The following is a 20,999-nucleotide window of genomic DNA, read 5'->3' as shown; positions in this document are numbered from 1 at the left end:
GCACAGATAAGGGAAAGCTAAATAAACACGAGGGAGAAAGGACAAGAGGGATATGCTGATGGGGTTAGATGAAGAGGGATGAAAGGAGGCTCGTGTGGAGCAGAAACACGGCATTGACCAGTTGGGTGAAATGCCTCTTTCTGCGCTCTAAATTCTATGTAATTCTATGTAATGCGAGCACCGATGTACAAAGCTGTCACTGAAATGACCCGAATGAGGCCAAAGCAGTCATCGCAGGTAAGATCTAATGTGCTTATTCTTGTCACACTGGAATTGCAGCCCTGCTATCTCAGCTACGTTGTCAGATGCAAACTTTGCACTGTAGATCAGGATTTCTGTGATAGTATTTTTTTAAAAAAGGAAAATTTGATTTTGAGAGAAAAAAATTATACAAATATGTACCGTCAGAATTGAAAATAAAGAGCAGGCAAGAAACAAAATTCATATTTCCACTGTCACATACCAGAGAGTGCAACAAATGAGCAGGACAATCCACGGGAAGGGAAGATCCAAGTGAGAGGAAAGCAAGATATATAAAAAAAAAGTCTGAGGGCTTCAAGCACAAAAGAATATGGCAAAACAGAAAATCAATTGGAAAAAGGAAAAATTAAAACATGAAAACATGTTAAAAAAATAAAACTTCAAGGGAGAAATTAAACTGAAAATCACAGAGGGGAAGACATGGAAGGGGCGGGGAGACACACAGCGACTATCTGAACTGCAAAGAAAGACGAAAGGACAACCTTGTGTTACCTGCACGCTGCTGGGAGTCTGGGATTCTTGGCGCTGGGGAAGTTAACAGAATAAAGCATCGACAGTGTTAAAGAGGCGGCTCCTGGCGGGTTTATTTTTATGCCATCAGCTAGAGTTGGCTGAAAACTTGAACTTGATCTCGAGGAGGGGCTGGCTGCAAAACGATATACTGTTTAATATTGCAAAAAAAAAAGGAGCTCCTGCCTCCCCCCTTTCCAAAACCATGCAGAGATCCCGGGTCAGTCCGACCGATAAGACCTACCGCTCCAGCAGCGCCAACAACAACATGTCAAGGCTGCGGCTCCTTCACTTCTGATCAACGGTGGAAGGAAGTCTCCCCCAGAGACCATGGAGAAATCGCTGTGCAACTATGAGAAAAACTATGACCTGTGCAGCCAGGGTCACCACGATTGCTGCGAGAGAGTGGTGATCAATGTGTCCGGGCTCCGCTTCGAGACTCAGTTCAAGACCCTCCGTCAGTTCCCAGATACTCTGCTCGGAGACCCCCAGAGGAGGATCCGCTACTTCGACCCCTTGAGGAACGAATACTTCTTCGACAGGAACCGGCCGAGTTTCGATGCGATCTTGTACTATTACCAGTCCGGGGGGAGGTTAAAAAGACCAGTCAGCGTTTCCTTGGAGGTCTTCATGGAGGAGCTGAGGTTCTATGAGTTGGGAGACGAGGCGGTGACCAGATTCCGTGAGGATGAGGGCTTCCTCAAAGAAGAGGAGACGCCATTGCCGGAGAACGAGTTTCAAAGACAACTTTGGTTGCTCTTTGAGCACCCCGAGAGCTCATCGCCTGCCAAGGTTGTTGCTATCATTTCAGTACTGGTGATTCTGATCTCCATTGTGGTCTTCTGTTTAGAGACCCTACCTGAATTCAGGGATGACAGGGACCCCACATTGCCAGTGCACCCCCATAGAGGGAACCACACCCTCTCAGAGAACAGGAGCAACCCCTTCCGGGATCCCTTCTTTGTGGTGGAGACCATGTGCATTTGCTGGTTCACCTTCGAACTCTTCCTGAGGTTTGTAGTCTGCCCCAGCAAACCTGGCTTCTTCAAGAACATCATGAACCTCATCGACTTTGTGGCCATAATCCCCTACTTTGTGGCCCTGGGTACCGAGTTTGCCAGACAGCGTGGGGTGGCCCAGCCAGCCATGTCTCTTGCCATCCTCAGAGTCATCCGTCTGGTCAGGGTCTTCAGAATCTTCAAGCTCTCCAGACACTCCAAGGGGCTGCAGATCCTAGGGCAGACTCTGAAAGCTAGCTTGAGGGAGCTGGGTCTCCTGATCTTCTTTCTCTTCATCGGAGTAATCCTCTTTTCTAGTGCTGTCTACTTTGCTGAATCGGAAGATGAAACGACCATCTTCACTAGCATCCCCGAATCCTTTTGGTGGGCAGTTGTTACAATGACTACAGTGGGGTATGGAGACATGTACCCCATGACGCTCGGAGGCAAGATTGTGGGATCCCTCTGTGCCATCGCCGGTGTGCTCACCATCTCCTTGCCTGTACCCGTGATTGTCTCCAATTTCAGCTACTTCTACCACAGGGAGATCGAAAGTGAGGATCAAACCCAGTATTCACACGTGACAACGTGCCCTTATCTGCCTCCGAGTCCCAAAACACATTCGCTGACAGAGAAAAGCACAGAGGTGGAAGATAGTCTTATTGACAATTTCTGTGCGCCTCTACAAAATGACATGTTGGATGGTTTTTGCCCCACTGACAGTGGACACCCGGAATCCACCAGCTCACCGAACAGGCAACCCTTGGTCACCCAAGTTTGACTTGGTCCCCCTTTCAAAGCTGCTTAAACGTCAATGCAAAAAAAAAATCAAATGCATCACTTAAACTACACTTAACTCCGGGGTCGATCGGTTACCTGCAGCAATGCACCGGGGGGTCGATTAATCCTACAGCCAGACAACCATCACCTGCGCTTAAGGAGAGACAAAACAAGCTTGTAAAAATTCAAAACAGAAAGTCTGACTTATTGATTCGTGTTTTGGGAAGGGGTGGGTGGGGCAAAGGGCTGTCGGTGTCGATATTTCTCTCCAAGGTAGGAAGACTCAGGTTGGGTTGAGAATTACTGCTGGCTGCTGCAGCCTCAGATTACAAAAGGACATTGCCAACATTTGTTTCTCCCAGTGGACCGTCCTATTTATTATTTTTTTTAAAGCGTGCAAGGTGCAAAATGCATGGGTATTTGCTGATATTTATTTATCCGGATTAAAAAAAAGGACTTGCCAGGTTGTTGGCAGTAGTACTTATAACTTATAACTTTCATCAGTGGCATGTAAGAATCTTCAGTGAATTGTATGTGTGCAGTCTGTGATGGTAAAGGCCTCCCACACACCATCCCAATATTACTCATTAGCCCAAAATTAGCCAAAGACATGTTAGAAGTTTTTTTAAAAAAGTACAGTTGATTGGACCCAGAGCTCTATTCCATTCGAAATTACAGTGCTTTAGTATACAACTGCATCAGCTGTAGTTCAGTGGGTCGCACACTTGCCTCTGAGTCCGAAGGCTGTGGGTTCAAGTCCCATTCCAGAGACATGAGCACAGAATCTAGGCTGATACTCCCAGTGCAGTACTAAGGGAGCGCTGCACTGTCGGACATGCCATCTGTCGAATGAGATGTTAAACTAAGGCCCCCTCTGCTCTCTCAGGTGGATGTAAAAAATCTCATGACTCTATTCCGAAGAAGAGCAGGGAAGTTCTCCCAGGTATCCTGGCCAATATTTATCCCTCAACCAACATCATTAAAACAGATAATCTGGTCATTTATCACATTGCTGTTTGAGGGAGCTTGCTGTGTGCAAATTGGCTGCCGCATTTCCTACATTGCAACAGTGACCACACTTCAAAAAGTACTTCACTGATTGTAAAGTGCTTTGGAACGTCCTGAGGTCATGGAAGGCGCTATATAAATGCAAGTGTTTTTTCTCCTTTATTTTACTTGCACGATCTGCACCCCCATTCCCTTGGTAGGGTAAAGGAAACAAAGCAAATTCTCCACTGAGGGACCATCAGTCAGTCCATTTAACCGTCTCAATCCTCAAAATGTCTTCTTTTAAAAAAATAACAAAACACTCTGTGATTTGTAGTGGGAGCTGTTATCTAAAGTGCAACTATTTTGATCGGTAAATGGGGAAAACTATTCCCACTGGAGAGCTGGTAACCAGAGGAGATAAATTTAAGATAATCAAATGAACAAAGTGGGAGGTTAGGAGAAATTATTTTATGCAGAGGGATGCTAGGATTTGGAATGCTCTACCAGAAACAGCGGTGGGTGCAAAATCCGTTATAGCTTTTAAAAGAGAAGCGGATAAATATCTGAAAAAGAAAAATTTAAAAGGGCATGGGTGAAAGGCAGGGGATTAAGTGGACTGTTCTTCTTGCAAGCCGGCGCAGGCACAATGGGCTGAATGGCCTCCTTCTGTGTTGGAAAAAAACTGCCTTATTTATTTTGACCCATACCCTTGCCTATCTCAAATCTCTTACTCCTGTTTCTTTCACAATTGAAGTGTTTTTTAAGCAGTTCCCAGCCCTGAGTTCTTGCACCTAATCGTATCAAACAGGAGCAATTAAATTATATATATATTTTTTAAATGTTAAAAACTGTGTATGCAACCTGCACATGCACAATTTTTTGAAGCTTTTTTAAAAATATGACCAGTTTTCTACTATTATATTAAAGAAGCAGCTAAGTGTCACAAAAATTACTTCAGCTGCAATAAGGAAGGAAGAGGCGTTGAGGCTGCCAGTGACCATTTCTTTCTCACGAACTTGGCTTTGACTGTCAGCACAGTTTAGAGCAGCAACAACAACAACTTGCATTTATATAGCACCATTAATGTAGTAAAATGTCCCAAGGCGCTTCACAGGAGCGTTGTCAGACAAAAATATGACACTGAGTCACATAAGTAAATATTAGGACAGGTGACCAAAAGCTTGGCTAAGGAGGTAGATTTTAAGGAGCGTCTTAAAGGAGGAGAGAGAGGTGGAGAGGTTTAAGGAGGAAATTCCAGAGCTTAGGGCCTAGACAGCTGAAGGCACAGCCGCCAACAGTGGGGTGAAGGAAATAGCGGATGCGCAATATGCCAGAATTGGAGAGGCGCAGAGATCTCGGAGGGTTGTAGGGCTGGAGGAGGTTACAGAGATTGGGAGGGATGGGGCTATTGTTAATTGTATCCATGTGATTTATATCAATTAGTGTTAATTGTATTCAGGTGGTGCATATCAATTGGGAACTCTCGCATCCATTTATATATAAGTTGTGGTGTGGGTGTGATGTAGACCTCTGTGAATAAAGGCTTGGAAGCAACTGAAGACTAGGTTCTAGTATTCTATCCTTCACCTCCTGGCTATCCAATTTTATAGGAAGCAACTGAAGACTAGGTTCTAGTATTCTATCCTTCACCTCCTGGCTATCCAATTTTATAATATCCATGGAGGGATATGAACACAAGGATTTGTACAGCATAAATGCCTTTATACTAGAGGGTGCCACTGATGGCAACAGGTAGTTCTGTAATCTGAATTGGGATACAAATCATCTCTTTGGAAATTGCCTTATTTATAGTGAAAAATGGGAGCTGACTCAACCATCACCTTGGCTTCTGTTTATAATATACATGGTGATATCAAACTCTGGAATACCAACATCTCAGATTGAAAGAAAGAAAGAACTTCCATTTATATAGTGCCTTTCACGACCTCAGGGTGTCCAAAAGCACCTTACAGCTAATGAAGTACTTTTGAAGTGTAGTCACTGTTGTAATGTAGGAAACGTGGAAGCCAATTTGCAGACAGTAAGGTCCCACAAACAGCAATGTGATAATGACCAGATAATCTGTTTTAATGATGTTGATTGAGGGACACTGGGGAGAATTCCCCTGGATCAATTACTTTTATCACCAGCGTACTTCTCATTTAGTACTGAAAAAGAATTTCAGCTATTTTGGAATTCACTTCTGAACCACAAGTCAGAGGAAGTCTTATTTAACTTGCGCAGTTCTCTGGTCAAATCACACCTTGAGCACTGTGGTCATTTTTGATCGCCAAACAACAAGGGAGACATTCAAGCACTGGGAAGTGGTGCAGGAAAGTGTCACAAGGTTGATCCCTGAGCCAGAGAATTGAGTTATGAGGAAAGACTAGGGAAAACTTGGGCTCTTCAGCTTAGAAAGGAGGAGAATGAGATTGTACATTTGTAGAATTATATTACACAAAAGGACAATTAGGACAGACATCAGGAAGAAATGCTTCACAAAGATTGATCAAAAAGTCGAATGGACTTCTGGGGAGGGTAATGGATGCAAAACCTTGGAGTCACTTCAGTGTATGCTGTGATGGGGAAAGTTGCAGGTGTTCTCGGTGAATGAGCTAAGGTGAGCCAGGTGGACTTCCTCATCTGTATTTATCTCATGAATCCAATAACTTGGAGCAGCTGGAACTGAAAACTACGGCAGTTTCCAAATTGGACAACCAGGGCAATGGACTGCCCATTTCCCAACTCCCACTCAATTCTGTCCTCTACCTTATCTAGGCTGCTGCGAGGGGACTGGTTGAAGGAAAGTTAAAAAATATAGGCAAAAGAAATTGAAAGTCATTCCACATTTAGGATTGTAGAATTACATAGAATCTACAGCACAAAAACAGCCCATTCAGCCCAACTGGTCTATGCTGGTATTCTCCCACTCTAACTACCTCTTCCCACCCTGCCCCCATAACCCTCCATTCCCTTCTCCCTCATGTATGCACCATGATATGGTTGCATTCATGCACAGAGCTGAACCATAAGAAGGGATTTCTAAATCTACATTTAACCTTTCTGGAAACTCATTTTAATTCAGGGGGGTCCCAAGGTATGTTGCGAAAATGTGGACGTGTGAGGTAATAGTACGGCAGGAACAATCAGAGAGGCGGTAGAAACAACTTTGGGATTTAATATTGGAGATGGCATTTATTGATTAAGGAACTGCCAAGCTCCAAATTTATTCTGGTCTTTGTCTAAGGTTTAGGACAACAATTTGGATTATTTAGTGTCTCAAAAGGTTATCAGGTTCTGCAAAATTAGCTGCAAATCTGATAGCCATTTCCAATACTAAACATCTTAAGCACCCTCCAGCTCTACTTCTAGATACCCCGACACTGGCAAAAGAATTCCTGAGAAGATTCTAAACAGTTATGTTCCCATTGAGTGGTCTCCATTTCTCCCCGTCCTTGAGAAACACCATCTCTGTACATTACACTCAGACTTTGCACAGGCTTGTGTGTGTGTACAGCAAAAGGCTGTGGATGTTGGGGGTCAGTTGAAAATTACAAGACTGAGATCAATAGTTTTTTGTTGGGTACCAAGGGATATGGATCGAAGGTGGGTAAATGGAGTTGAGGTAAAAATCAGCCATGATCTGATTGAATGGATTAACAGGCTCGAGGGGCTGAATGGCCTACTCCTGTTCTTATTTATAGGTCACAGAAAACTACATACAAGGGTGTGCAATGGAAATGTATATATGCATATACATATGTCTTTTTATGTATATATATATGTAGAAACGATTTTCTGATTTTATGTTGCTGGCACGGAACTTCACACGTAGGATTTGTATATCAGGCAACCATGGACGTGGTGCTCTCGATTTTCTATCCTTTTAAATGAATGGATTTATGGGTTCCTTATTAATCGGGATTTTATTTTCTAGGAGACTACGGCGAAGGTTTCAAATATTAGGGAACACGAGTTACAGATTAGCAAGTTGGGAGTAAGAGGATAATTCAAGCAGAACCTGTTCACCCAAAAACGAACAGACTTGTGGAACAAGTTAATCAGGGACGGCCACTGAAGCAGACAGTACAAATGCATTCAAGAGACAATTTTTGAGGAGAGAGAAAAGTTTGAGGGATACGGTAACAAAGTATGTAGGCGGAACTGATCTATCAAAAACGGCCTGTTGAGCCTAAACTGATACAAAGCTGAGTCAACCCCCGGGTGGTGTAAAGGAACAACCACTGACTTGTTGGAACATCTCAGACTGGGGATGGGCACAAATTTCAGTGAGTGCTGCAACTGCCCCAGTACTTAATTAGCAGATGGAAGCACATTAAACAAAAGTAATAGCCTCAGCTTTATTTGCATGCAGTAACCTAAGTCCCGGAATTACCTCTGATAAAGCCGGTCAGTGTTTTCTCATAAACAACAACAGCAACTTACATTTATATAGCGCCTTTAACGTAGTTAAATGTCCCAAGGTGCTTCACAGGAGCATTGTCAAAACAAAATTTGACACTGAGCCACATAAGGAGGTGTTAGGACAGGTGACCAAAAGCTTGGTCAAAGAGGTAAGTTTTAAGGAATGTCTTAAAGGACGTGAGAGAAGCAGAGAGGCGGAGAGGTTTAAGGAGGGAATTCCAGAGCTTAGGGCCTATGCAGTTGAAGGCACGGCCGCCAATAGTGGAACGATTAAAATCAGGGATGCGCAAGAGACAAGAATTGGAGGAGCGCAGAGATCTCGGAGGGTTGTAGGGGTAGAGGAGGTTACAGAGATAGGGAGGGGCGAGACCATGGAGGGATTTGAAAACAAGAATGAAAATTTTAAAATCGAGGCGTTCCTGGACTGATGAAGCGCAGGCAGTGATCAAGTGGATTCTTCAGCTGTTGCCGTATACCAATAATAATGGGACGGCGGTGTAGTGGTTATGTTACTGCATTAGTAATCCAGAGGCCTGGACTAATAATCCAGAGCGTGTGAGTTCAAATCCCACCATGTTGAGAATTTGAATTCAGTTTAATAATTCTGGAAATCAGGGGAATGGGACTAATTGGAATAGCTATTTCAAAGTGCCTGAACAGGCACGATGGACCGAATAGCTTCCTACATATATGTATGATACATATAGCTGTATCGTTATATGATTCATTGCACGGTCTGAAGGAAGTTCAGTGGGGCAGTTTTACAATCTGAGAGCAAATCTGGTATTAGAAGCTGGTTAATGACAGGTAATGCAGTGATTCTTACCATACTACGTCAATGGGCAAGAGAATGTGGGTTTGCAACCACATTTCAGCACATGATAAGTTCTTGATCCAGATCAGGAAAGATACAAATATTCTGTTGATGTTTCCCACAGCCGCAATGGGGTCAGTGGTCAATCACTGAGTCTACTTGCACGTACCTTCTACTGGGCAGATGCCTGGCACGTAGGGTTGCCAACCCTCCTGGATTGTCCTGGAGTCTCCAGGTATTAAATAAAGATTAATCTCCTGAACACTGCCGCGAGCAACTGCGGGAGAAAAATCAACAAGGCATAAAAAATATTGGTGATGGGGAGAAAGGGCTGTTGGACGTCAAGAATCATCCAATCGTCTAACATAGTGCCTGTTCGCTTTCTAATTGGCACGGTAAGGCGATGCACTGCAAGGATGGACATGTTGGGAGGAGAGTGGGGGTGGGGCGGTGCGGGATGGGAGGTCATGTGATGAAACCTCTCGGAATATGTCCAACCAGAGTTGTGAACCCTAAAGGGATGAGATCACGTGCACCACCTTTTCGGGTGGAGAAAGTGTGAGGTCTGGGAAAGCCTACATGTAGGGAGACAATCTATGTTTTAAAGTGGGTGGGGAGGATCAGTTTAAGATGGGGCACATGCAGAGCTCACTGTGTACTTACAATGCAGGACATGTAGTTACTGATTAGGGTTGATACTTTTAGATTTTCTTCGCTCCACTATTGGCGGCTGTGCCTTCAGCTGCCTAGGCCCTAGGCTCTGGAACTTCCTCCCTAAACCTCTCTGCCTCTCCACCTCTCTCCTCCTTTAAGATGCTCCTTAAAACCTACCTTTTTGACCAAGCTTTTGGTCACCTGTCCAAATAGCTCCTGATGTAGGTCTGTGTCAGATGTTGTTTGATAACGCTCCTGTGCAGCATCTTGGGATGTTTTACTGTGCTATATCAATGCAAGTTGTTGTTGTTGGTGTTCACTCGTACCAATGGTTTTCAAAGGAGATGTCATAGGGAGGGTCATTTACCCCAAGTATAGCTTCCTGCATTGGAGTTTCCATCAACAGGAGTCTTCAGTGTGAAAGTTCCCATTATTAGGACACCGCTGTAAAATATTGCATATTTGAAGAAGCCTGCTTAACAACAGCCTGCCGTATAAGAGTTCCCATTGATAGGGGTCTGCTGTGTGAGCTCCCATTGAAAGAATAAGCGTTCCCTTGACAGGGTTGCCACTGATGATGCCTGCACAGATAGTGTGCCAAATGGTAGGCGATAGCCTTTTTTTGCTAGCACTTGAAGGGGGGCATATTTTACAAAGGCAACCAGTTACTGGTTACTGAAATACAGTCAGAAATGTATTAGGTGCTCGTTACTCACTCAAAGGAATGAAAGGCAGGTGAGAAATGCACGTTACGGAATCTGCTCTCATGCCCATTTAGTAGCTCCGTCCTGATACACTGCATCACCTGGCGCACTGACAAGTGTCTGCTGTATAAAAGTTCCCATTAACAGGAGTCTGCTGTTTAAGAGTTCATGTTGTCGTTTTCTTAATTTCCCTTGGTCCATCCTTTGTGAAAGCTTAAAGCCGGGTGGGTTTCAGAAATTCGAGGTTCTCGTGTCTTTCTTTGTCCATTTCAGCCCGTCTTGCGAATATTGTTGCATAGACAGAAGTGCTGATGACATCACTGCGTGTTGGCTTGGAAGTGTTACTGAGTCCAGTTGTGAGAGGATGCTGAATTAAATTACACCGTTGATGCTGAGTCATTAATTTATGAATGCATATTAGTTAATGGTAATTAAACTTTGGACAGTGCATCTCAATAGCTCGTTAAAGCCATTAATTTAATGATATCGCCAGTTTCTGCAGCCTTGGCAGAATGGAAAAGTAAATCAACTGAAGCTACCGCACAAAGAAACGGGATGTTTGATTTAATCACAAAATTCAATGTTTAAAAGGGATCCTGATGTTGATGCTGTCTCTTTAATGATTCGTAGAAGTGATGCACACAGTTTGCAAAAATGTCAGCAGACAATTTAAATTGTTAAAGGTGGAGGTGGGTGTCAGAAGGAGATTTGATACAAGGTATTCCAGTCATCTGGGTACTGTGGGAATCTTTGTTTAAACTCTGATACCTGGTAAGAAATAGCTACAGTTTTATAATAGGCTTGTTTCACATTTTAGAAAAAGAATCCTAGGATTTTTCCTCCTGTACATTTTCGCTTGGCCTCTTCATGGTCCATGATGCCAGCTGAGGTTGTTAGAATGAGGTACCCAAACTGACGGGAAGGCAGTGGACCATTTTAAATGGATAGCCATATGGTGAAGGATAGAATACTAGAGCCTGGTCTTTAGTTGTTTCCAAGCTTTTATTCATAGAGATTCCCCTTACACACACACACCACACCTTAGATAAGCTCTCCAATAAAAAGGATACAAGAGAGTTCCCAATTGATACTCACCACCTGAATACAATTAACACTCATTGATAGAAATCATACAATTAACATTTTACATAGAATTACATAGAATTTACAGCACATTCAGCTCAACAGGTCTGTACCAGTGTTTATGCTCCACATGAGTCTCCTTCCATCCTACTTCATCTAACCCTATCAGCATACCCTTCTATTCCTTTCTCCCTCATGTACTTATCTAGCTACCCATTAAATGCATCTGTGCTATACGCCTCAACTACTCCATGTGGTAGCGAGTTCCACATTCTAACCTTTCTCTGAGTAAAGAGGTTTCTCCTGAATTCCTTATTGGATTTATTAGTGACTATCTTATATTTACATCCCCTAGTTTTGGTCTCCCCCACAAGTGGAGACATCTCTTTCGTTTACCCTATCGAACCCCTTCATAATTTTAAAGACCTCTATTTGGCCACCCCTCAGCCTTCTCTTTTCGAGAGAAAAGAGCCCCAGCCTGTTCAGTCTTTCCTGATTGTTATAACCTCTCAGTTCTGGTATCATCCTTATAAATCTTTTTTGCATCTTCTCCAGTGCCTCTATATCTTTTTTGTAATATGGAGACCAGAACTGTGCACACCTTTCTAGTTCCTTTACTTGAACATGAAATCTGGGGCTACTGACACCGCACTTGTTCAATCTGCCCGTGAGATTAACAACTTTGGAGGAGGGATACTTTACCAAGGCAGCGCTCACTCCACACTTCATGTCTGCTTACTGAAATTACAGACATAAATGTACTGGATGTTTGTTACATTTTCTAAAGATAATGCTATCTGGATCTGAAGCGAAAACAAGGACTGAAAGTCAGGTGAGAAACTCCATTATGCAATATGACCTCAAGTCCATTGAGTAGCTCCGTCCTGGTCACACTGCACCATCTACACACAATTCAATGTCTCGCAGTCCAGCTACACTTCACTGTCTTCACTCAGCTCAACAACACTCATCCTGGTTACACGGCACCATCTACACACAGACGTTAAACCACGGTCCCGTCTGCCCTCTCAGGTGGATGTAAAAGATCCCGCGGTAAGATTTCGAAGAAGAGCAGGGGAGTTCTCTGCATTCTCTAGGACTGGGCCTGTATTCTCTAGAGTTTGGAAGAATGAGAGGTGATCACATTGAAACATACAAAATTCTTACAGGGTTTGACAGAGTAGATGCAAGGAGGATGGGGAGTCGAGAACCAGGGGTCACAGTCTCAGAATAAGGGGTAGGACATTTAGGACTGAGATGAGGAGAAATTGCTTCACTCAGTGGGTGGTGAGTACATTCAAAACAGAGATTGATAGATTTACATATATTAAAGGCATCAAGGGATATGGGGATCGTGCAGGAAAATGGCATTGAGGCAGAAGAACAGCCATGCTCTTGTTGAATGGCGGAGCAGGCTCGAGGGGCCAGATGGCCTAGTCCTGCTCCTATTTCTTATGTTCTTATATTCTCCCCAGTGTCCTGGGCCAATATTGATCCCTCAACCAACATCACTAAAGAACAGATTATCTGGTCGTTTTCACATTGCTGTTTGTGGGACCTTGCTATGCGCAAGTGTGGTGCTACATTCCTACATTACAAAAGTGACGACACTTCAAAGGTACGTCATTGGTTGTAAAGCGCTTTGGGATGTCCTGAGGTTGTGAAAGGCACTATATAAATGCAAGTTCTTTCTTGCTTTTCTGGGCAGGTTAAGGGGGGACTGCACAATGTATGAGAGGCGAAGCTACAGCCTGACTATGGAATATCAGTCCAGTGCTGTTGCCAATGGGATCAGCAGTGCTCCCCACTGCTCCTGTTCCACAGTCCAAACCACCCTTCACTTACCAACAGATGAAAAGAAGAGAAACGGCCAACAAGAGAGTGTCTAACCACCTCCCCTTGACATTCAATGGCATTACCATTGCCGCATCCCTCAACATCAACATTCTGGGGGTCATCATTGACCAGAAACTTAACTGGACCAGCCACATAAATACTGTGGCTACAAGAGCAGGTCAGAGGCTGGGTATTCTGCGGCGAGTGACTCACCTCTTGACTCCCCAAAGCCTTTCCACCATCTACAAGGCACAAGTCGGGAGTGTGATGGAATACTCTCCACTTGCCTGGATGAGTGCAGCTCCAACAACACTCATGAAGCTCGACACCATCCAGGACAAAGCAGCCTGCTTGATTGGCACCCCATCCACCACCCTAAACATTCACTCCCTTCACCACCGGCGCACAGTGGCTGCAGTGTGTACCATCCACAGGATGCACTGCAGCAACTCACCAAGGCTTCTTCGACAGCACCTCCCAAACCCGCAACCTCTACCACCTAGAAGGACAAGAGCAGCAGGCACATGGGAACAACACCACCTGCACGTTTCCCTCCAAGTCATACACCATCCCGATTTGGAAATATATCGCCATTCCTTCATCGTTGCTGGGTCAAAATCCTGGAACTCCCTTCGCAACAGCACTGTGGGAGAACCTTCACCACACGGACTGCAGCAGTTCAAGAAGGCGGCTCACCACCACCTTCTCAAGGGCAATTAGGAATGGGCAATAAATGCTGGCCTCGCCAGCGACGCCCACATCCCATGAACGAATAAAAAAAACAATGCTCCCCCGATCTCTTATAAAATGCAATTTCATGCTCCGATCGTTACTATCGCTAACTCCTGATATCAAGCTTGGGTTTTAAAAACCTGCAGTTTGCAGGAGGAAGGAAAGACTAAGGAAGGTGAGGAGTTCTACAGTAAGATACCAGGTAAGAATGAGTTTGAGTAGGAGATGATGCAAAGAGTTTTGATTTCAACACTGTGAGGATGTGAGGAGGTGAATAAATAACCAGGACAGTTTATTTAGAATTTAGGATGAATAAAATACTAGGCAATCATTTCAGAGGGGGCATTGACAGTTCCTTAAAGAGCCTCTGTTATTCACTGACTAATTTTAGATACAGGGTGTTTTGGAGATCATAGTGCTCACTTCTCCTTGCCTCTATAATAACAGTGACTATATATAACTCCCTGAACCTCTTTGCCTCTCCACCTCTCTCTCCTTGAAGATGCTGTTTAAAACCTACCTCTTTGACCAAACGTGTGGTCTCCTGTCCTAATGTCTGCCTTGTTTTGGCATGGTCTCAGTTTTTGTCTGATTACACTCCTGTGAAGTGCCCTGGGGCCTTTTACTACGTTAAAGGCGCTATATAAATGCAAGTTGTTGGTGACTGCACTTGCAAGAGTAATCCATTATTTGTAAAATACTTTGAGACACCCTGAGGATGCTACATAAATGCAATTTTTTTCCCCCTTAGCTGGGGCCAAACAGAAGACCGGGGGAGGGCTGCTGGTGCTTGACACGAGCAAAGAATTAATAAATTGATAAAGAAAGTCAATGTGGCAGGGCCAAGAGCTTTTAAAAAGATGCAGTTAAGCTGGAAATTAAACGGAGCCATTAATCACAATGCTCCACATTAAGCAGAGTTTATCAGCACGAACTTTCACAAACACAAGGCTAAAGAGACACACGTCACAAAGCAATACATGTCTCGATGTCTGACAGATCAAATGCTGCAGTAACAGCTGCAGCTCATTGCCATAGGGAGCCATACTGACCAGAGCAAACATTAACCCTGTATGTGCCAGTCAGCAAAACCGTGCACAGGAAAATCCTATATCGGTGACTTCCCAGGAACCTGAACGAGTGCCTTTCCTTGTGATGCACTGCCCAATCACCCATCTGCATTTTGCCACCTTGAATAAACAACACGAGACCTTTCCGCTTTGGGAAAAAAAAAGTTTTCTTCTGCTCCCCTGAAGGTAATGTGGCATATATTGAACCATGGATCCACGGGTACAGGGAGCCCTTCAGTCTCACTTCAACTGGGCATTTATCATGTGTGAGCCTAGTAGACTATTCAACCATGGGGAGAAGAAGTATATCAAGGCCAAACCCAATCCTGTCCTCAACCCAACATCCGCGCGCACTTTCCGGCAGAAGTCACCAGATCAATTTCTGGCTGACTTCTCCCCTCTTCAGTCAGAGACACCCCTGGTGATTTTTTTCAGCTATCCCAGATTGTCTGAGTTTATTTTTTGTACCACACTGAAAAACGTTACATGGCACAACACAGAGTAATAAAAATATGACTCTGATCTCACAAGCTGTGAGTACATCGACTTAAATAGACAAAAATAAAGAACAACGTTGGAAATAGTGAAAACGCCATCCGGGAAACAGATCCACTGATCGACTTTGCTGAGGCTTAATTCCCCAAATATAAAGATATGAAAGGATCCAAATCAGGTTCACTCAGAGAGCACAGGAACAATTTCCCAAGTGCTCACTAGGGGTGAGATACCCTGCCCACTGCTTATGGAGTAGCCTGCCCATTGCCAGTGGGGTACCCCACCCACTGCCTTTGGGGTGCTTTGCCCACTGCCTTTCGGGTACCCCGCCCACTACCAGTGTGGTATTCCATCCACTGCCAGTGGGATACCCTGCCCATTGCTTATGGGGTACCCCGCCCACTGCCAGTGGAGTACCCCACCCACTGACTATGGGGTACTTTGCCCACTGCCTTTGGGGTACTTTTCCCACTGCCTTTGGGGTACCCTACCCACAGCCAATGGGCTACTCTGCCCATTGCCTTTGGGTATCCCGCCCACTGCCAGTGGATATTGGATAATCGTAGACAGAAATTGCCTGTGATTTTCCATCCGTTGAAATCATTTTTCAGTTAAAAACTCAGTCCTCATTGGAAAGGACTCCTCGCTGTCCCAATGGATTGCAGCTGATTAACCCTGGATAAGAGTAAAGTACAATCTTCCGTGACTGTAATTAACCAGGAACCATACCAGTTCTGGTCTGTTCTCCCAAACCAATCACGCTTTTGATAGTGGCTGTAACGTCACTTATTATTTAACACCATTCACAAGGAGTAATCAAGCCATACAGACTAGAAGGTCTCAGGTTCACGTCCTGGCCTGTGCAAGATGGGCCTCGGCACCCGTGTGCTATGGAAGGGGAAAGGAGGCTCCTAATCACTGGTCAGTGACATCTGAGCACATGCAGTAAGGACTGAATTAGGCTTGGCTAGTTCAGTCGGCTACCCAAATTCACTGTCCATGTGGAGAACGACCATTTTGGTGAGGCACCTAAAGGGAAACAGTGTCACGTAAAAGAGCCCACGGCACTATTTGAAGAAGTGCAGAGGTGTTCTCCCCGGTGTCCTGGCCAATATTTATCCCTTAACCAACACATCAAGAACTAATGATCTGGTCCTTTATTTCATTGCTGTGTGCAAATTCGTTGCCGCAGTTCCTATGTCACAACAATGACTACACTTCAAAAAGTACTTCATTGATTGTAAAGCGCTTTGGGACATCCTGAGGTCATGAAAAGTGCTATATAAATGCAAGTCTTCTTCTTCACCACCAAGAGTCAGTACTTCCAGGAGAAGGGACAACAATGGCAAAAAAAAGCGATGAATTCAAGGCCAGCTGGTGAAATGAACACATGACAATCAGGTGCTGAAGTAGAAATTCTTACTATCTCTTGTCTTTGTTCACACAGGATGTGTCAATGCTGGCAAGGTTGCATTTATTGCCCACCCCTAGTTGCCCTGAGAAGATGATGGGCCTTCTTGTTTGTTTGTGACTGGATACTAAAAACGCACTTCGTTCTGTTAGTCCTAGAACATGTGTGTATTCCTCAGAGAAACCATTTGAAACATCGAAGATTTCTCAAGAAATGCGAGTGTACTGTAGTTTTTTTTATGAAGATTCTGTCTCGGACGATAGCAGTGGGTCTGGCTCTGTGAGGCGTACAATTTGTGCATCATGAGTAAAATTGGAGGCAGTTGTCTACTGAATATATTTTACCTTTAGTTGTGTATCCCTCCAACCACTTTTATTAATTTGTATTCTGTAGAAAACATTTCCACATAAAACTACTGGAAACAGATCAATGATGTAATTAATTAAATCTAACAAGCACAGAATTAAGCAAAGGTCAATAACTTCAATCACATACCAAGCTTGATCAATCCTCCCGTCTGTCAACACAGCCAAACCTTACACAGAAACTAGCCTGGTAAGATGCGAATGTCAGCAACATCAGATTCCTTTAGACCTCTGACTAACTCAATAAAATTCTTTGCCCCGAGAAGGAAATGGGGGGAAATCAGAATGAAGGAGATAGAGAGAGTGAAAGAAGAGCAGGGAAGAAGATCAATGGAAGGTCCATTATGGAACTGTCTCCAAGGAGGCAACTCAAGGGGTGGTTTCTATGCTAACTACCCTCTAACAGAGCAAGTCAAGAGGCGGATGTCACTGTAAATCTAGCAGTTAAATAAGGGACTCGCAGTCGGTCATGGGTCTGAATTCCAGCCTTAACTGTTCACTGCTTAAGTTTCATCCTCGAGTTTAAATCCTTTCATGGCCTTGCCCCTTCATATCTCTGTAACGTCCTTCAGTCCTAACGCCCCCCCCCCCCCCCGCAAATTCTCCGTTCCTCTGACTCTGACCTCTTATGCATCCCCCCTCCCTTTCCCCCAACACTGGCAGCCGTGCCTTCAGCCGGCTAGGCCCAATGCTCTGGAATTCCCGTCCTAACCCTTCGCATCTCCACCTCCCTTTCTTCCTTTAAGACCCTCCTTAAAACCCAACTCTTTGACCAAACTTTTTGGTCACTCTTCCTAATCTCTCCTTCTTTAGCTCGGCATATGTTTTTTAAAATCACGCCTGTGCGAAGCGCACATGTTTTTCTACGTTAAAGGTGCTACATAAATGCAAGTTGTCATTGTTGTTATTGTTGGTTCTCATCCAGGCAACTAAATGGAACAGCGCATGGCAGTGGAACACTCAACTTCAGCAAGAAAGAAAAATTAACATGGTATAAGAACACAAGAACATAAGAAATAGGAGCGAAGTAGGCCATACGGCCCCTCGAGCCTGCTCTGCCATTCAATAAGATTATGGCTGATCTTCCACCTCAACTCCACTTTCCAGCCCGATCTCCATACGCCTTGATTTCCCTAGAGTCCAAAAATCTATCTGTATAAGCCTTGAATATACTCAACGACTCAGCATCCACAGCCCTCTGGGGTAGAGAATTCCAAAGACCCTCTGAGTGAAGAAATTCCTCCTCATCTCAGTCTTAAATGGCCAACCCCTTCTCTTGAGACCATGCCCCCCAGTTCTAGACTCTCCAGCCAGGGAAAACAACCTCTCAGTATCTACCCTGTCAAGCCCCCTAAAGATCTTACATGTTTCAATTAGATCAACTCTCATTCTTCTAAACTCCAGAAATTATCGGCCCATTCTACTCAATCTCTTCCCATAGGACAACCTTCTCATCCCAGGAATTAATCTAGTGAACCTTCGTTGTACTGCCTACAAGGCAAGTATATCCTTCCTTAGATAAGGAGACCAAAACTGAACACAGTACTCCAGGTGAGGTCTCACCAATGCTCTATACAATTGTAGTAAGACTTCTTGTACTTCAACCCCTTGCAAGAAAGGCCAACGTGCCATTTGCCTTCCCAATTGCTTGCTGTACCCACATGTTAACTTTCTGTGTTTCTTGCACGAGGACACCCAAATCTCTCTGAATACCAACATTTAATAGTTTCTCATCATTTAAAAAATATTCTGTTTTTCTATTCTTCCAACCAAAGTTAATAACCTCACATTTCCCTACATTATACTCCATCTGCCATCTTCTTGCTTACTCACTTAACCTGTCTATATCCCTTTGCAGACTCTTTGTGTCCTCCTCACAACTTACTTTCCCACCTAGCTTTGTATCGTCAGCAAACTTGGATACATTTCACTTGGTCCCTTCATCTAAGTCATTAATATAGATTGTAAATCGCTGAGGCCCGAGCACTGATCCTTGCGGCACCCCACTAGTTACAGCCTGCCAACCTGAAAATGACCTGTTTATCCCTACTCTCTGTTCTCTATCTTTTAAACAATCCTCTATCCATGCTAATATATTACCCCATCACCATGAGCCCTTATCTTGTGCAACAACCTTTTACGTGTCATCTTATCAAATGCCTTTTGAAAATCCAAATATACTACATCCACTGGTTCCCCTTTATCTACTCTGCTAGTTCGTCCTCAAAAAACTCTAATAAATTTGTCAAACACGATTTTCCTCTCATAAAACCATGTTGACTCTGAATAATCATATTATGATTTTCTAAGAGCCCTGTTACCACTTCCTCAGTAATGGATTCCAGCATTTTCCCGACTACGGGATGTCAGGCTAACTGGCCTGTAGTTTCCTGTTTCTTCCCTCCCCCCTTTCTTGAATAGCGGGGTTACATTTGCTACCTTCCAATCTGCTGGGACCATTCTAGAATCTAGGGAATTTTGGGAGATCACAACCAATGCATCCACTATCTCTGAAGCCACCTCTTTTAGAACCCTAGGATGTAGGCCATCAGATCCAGGGAATTTATCGACTTTTAGTCTCATTAGTTTCTCCAGTACTTTTTCTCTACTGATATTAATTACTTTAAGTTCCTCACTCTCATTAGCCCCTTGGTTCCCCACTATTTTTGGTATGCTTTTTGTGTCTTCTACTGTGAAGACGGATACAAAATATTTATTTAACGTCTTTGCCATTTCCTTATTCCCCATTATAATTTCTCCTGTCTCAGCCTCTAAGGGACCAACGTTTACTTTTGTTACTCTCTTCCTTTTTACATACTTGTAGAAACTCTTACAATCCATTTTTATATTTCTTGCTCGTTTACTTTCATATTCTATTTTCTCCCTTTTATCAATTTTTTGGTCATCCTTTGCTGATTTCTAAAACTCTCCCAATCCTCAGGCTTACTATTCTTCTTGGCAACATTATAGGCCTCTTCTTTTAACCTAATACGATCCTTAACTTCTTTAGTTAGCCACGGATGGATCATTTTTCCCATGGAGTTTTTATTTCTGAATGGAATGTATCTCTTGCCACACAGGGACATGAGTCCTCTGGACCAATAATTGAGAAGCAATGAAGAAGCAGCTACTGAGAAATCTGCAGTAGTCCATCCCTCGTTTCCAATTAACAAGACCAAAGAGTATGAACAGTGGGGAGCTCAAAGATTCTTGAAAAAAGTCAAACTGGAACATTTTAGCTCTCCTTATCCCCGAAGACTGAACTCTGTCCAATTCCTATTAAAATACCTGAAGCTTTTCCCTTCCATATTCGTACTCCTCAGAAGTTGACTTTGTGCAGAGAGGTTCAAACCTCCCTGGGCATTCTCCTTATAAATCTTCCTGCTCCTCATACCTTGGCTGTGTTCTTGGAATGTTCAGCTGAGGAAGCAAAGTTAAATTTAGGGAGGGCAGGAAGTTTAAGGTTTGCCCTTGAGGTTCTGTTTGCAACAGAATGTGGTGGTGATGAAGCTTGTTGTGAAACCATCCAGAGGATCAGATACTGATGAATGGGGCTATACAAAAGCTGCTTGTAATTCAGCACGAGCCTGTTAAAGGGCACAATCATTTAGAAGGAATAGTTACTTCCGCTCCAGTTCATTACTCATACATCCTGCAGCGTCTTCTTAATTGGATGTTTCCATGTCACAGGAGTGTCCCTTTTAAGAGGCTCATCCTATAATGTGGTGAGGTGTTCAACAAGGTCAGCACAGCTCCGTATCACAGTCAACACAAGAACAAGTAATACAGCGCCTTTCATGACCTCAGGATGCCCCAAAGCGCTTTGCAGCCACTAAAGTACTTTTTGAAGTGTAGTCACTGTTGTAATGTA

The 20,999-nt window shown here is 43.8% G+C and overlaps 1 protein-coding gene and 1 long non-coding RNA gene across 2 annotated transcripts; both read left to right on the top strand.

Moving 5' to 3' along the window:
* The first annotated feature begins 79 nt into the window (after positions 1 to 79).
* LOC137305602 (uncharacterized) lies at positions 80 to 20,417 on the top strand. Its single transcript, XR_010958728.1, has 3 exons — positions 80 to 237; positions 18,054 to 18,119; positions 20,209 to 20,417. It is a non-coding gene; the product is annotated as an uncharacterized lncRNA (long non-coding RNA).
* Positions 960 to 5,098, top strand: LOC137305601 (potassium voltage-gated channel subfamily A member 2-like). Its single transcript, XM_067974457.1, has one exon. It carries the CDS (start codon positions 1,102 to 1,104, stop codon positions 2,548 to 2,550), a length of 1,449 nt encoding a protein of 482 aa, XP_067830558.1. The 5' UTR covers positions 960 to 1,101; the 3' UTR covers positions 2,551 to 5,098.
* Positions 20,418 to 20,999: the final 582 nt, after the last annotated feature.

This window comes from Heptranchias perlo, chromosome 40 (assembly GCF_035084215.1).
Source record: "Heptranchias perlo isolate sHepPer1 chromosome 40, sHepPer1.hap1, whole genome shotgun sequence".
NCBI classification, from domain to species: domain Eukaryota; kingdom Metazoa; phylum Chordata; class Chondrichthyes; order Hexanchiformes; family Hexanchidae; genus Heptranchias; species Heptranchias perlo.
This window is presented reverse-complemented; position numbering and strand designations above follow the sequence as displayed.

Excerpts from the sequence above, each read along its gene's own strand:
- LOC137305601 (XM_067974457.1), top strand. The coding sequence starts at position 1,102 with ATGGAGAAATCGCTGTGCAACTATGAGAAAAACTATGACCTGTGCAGC.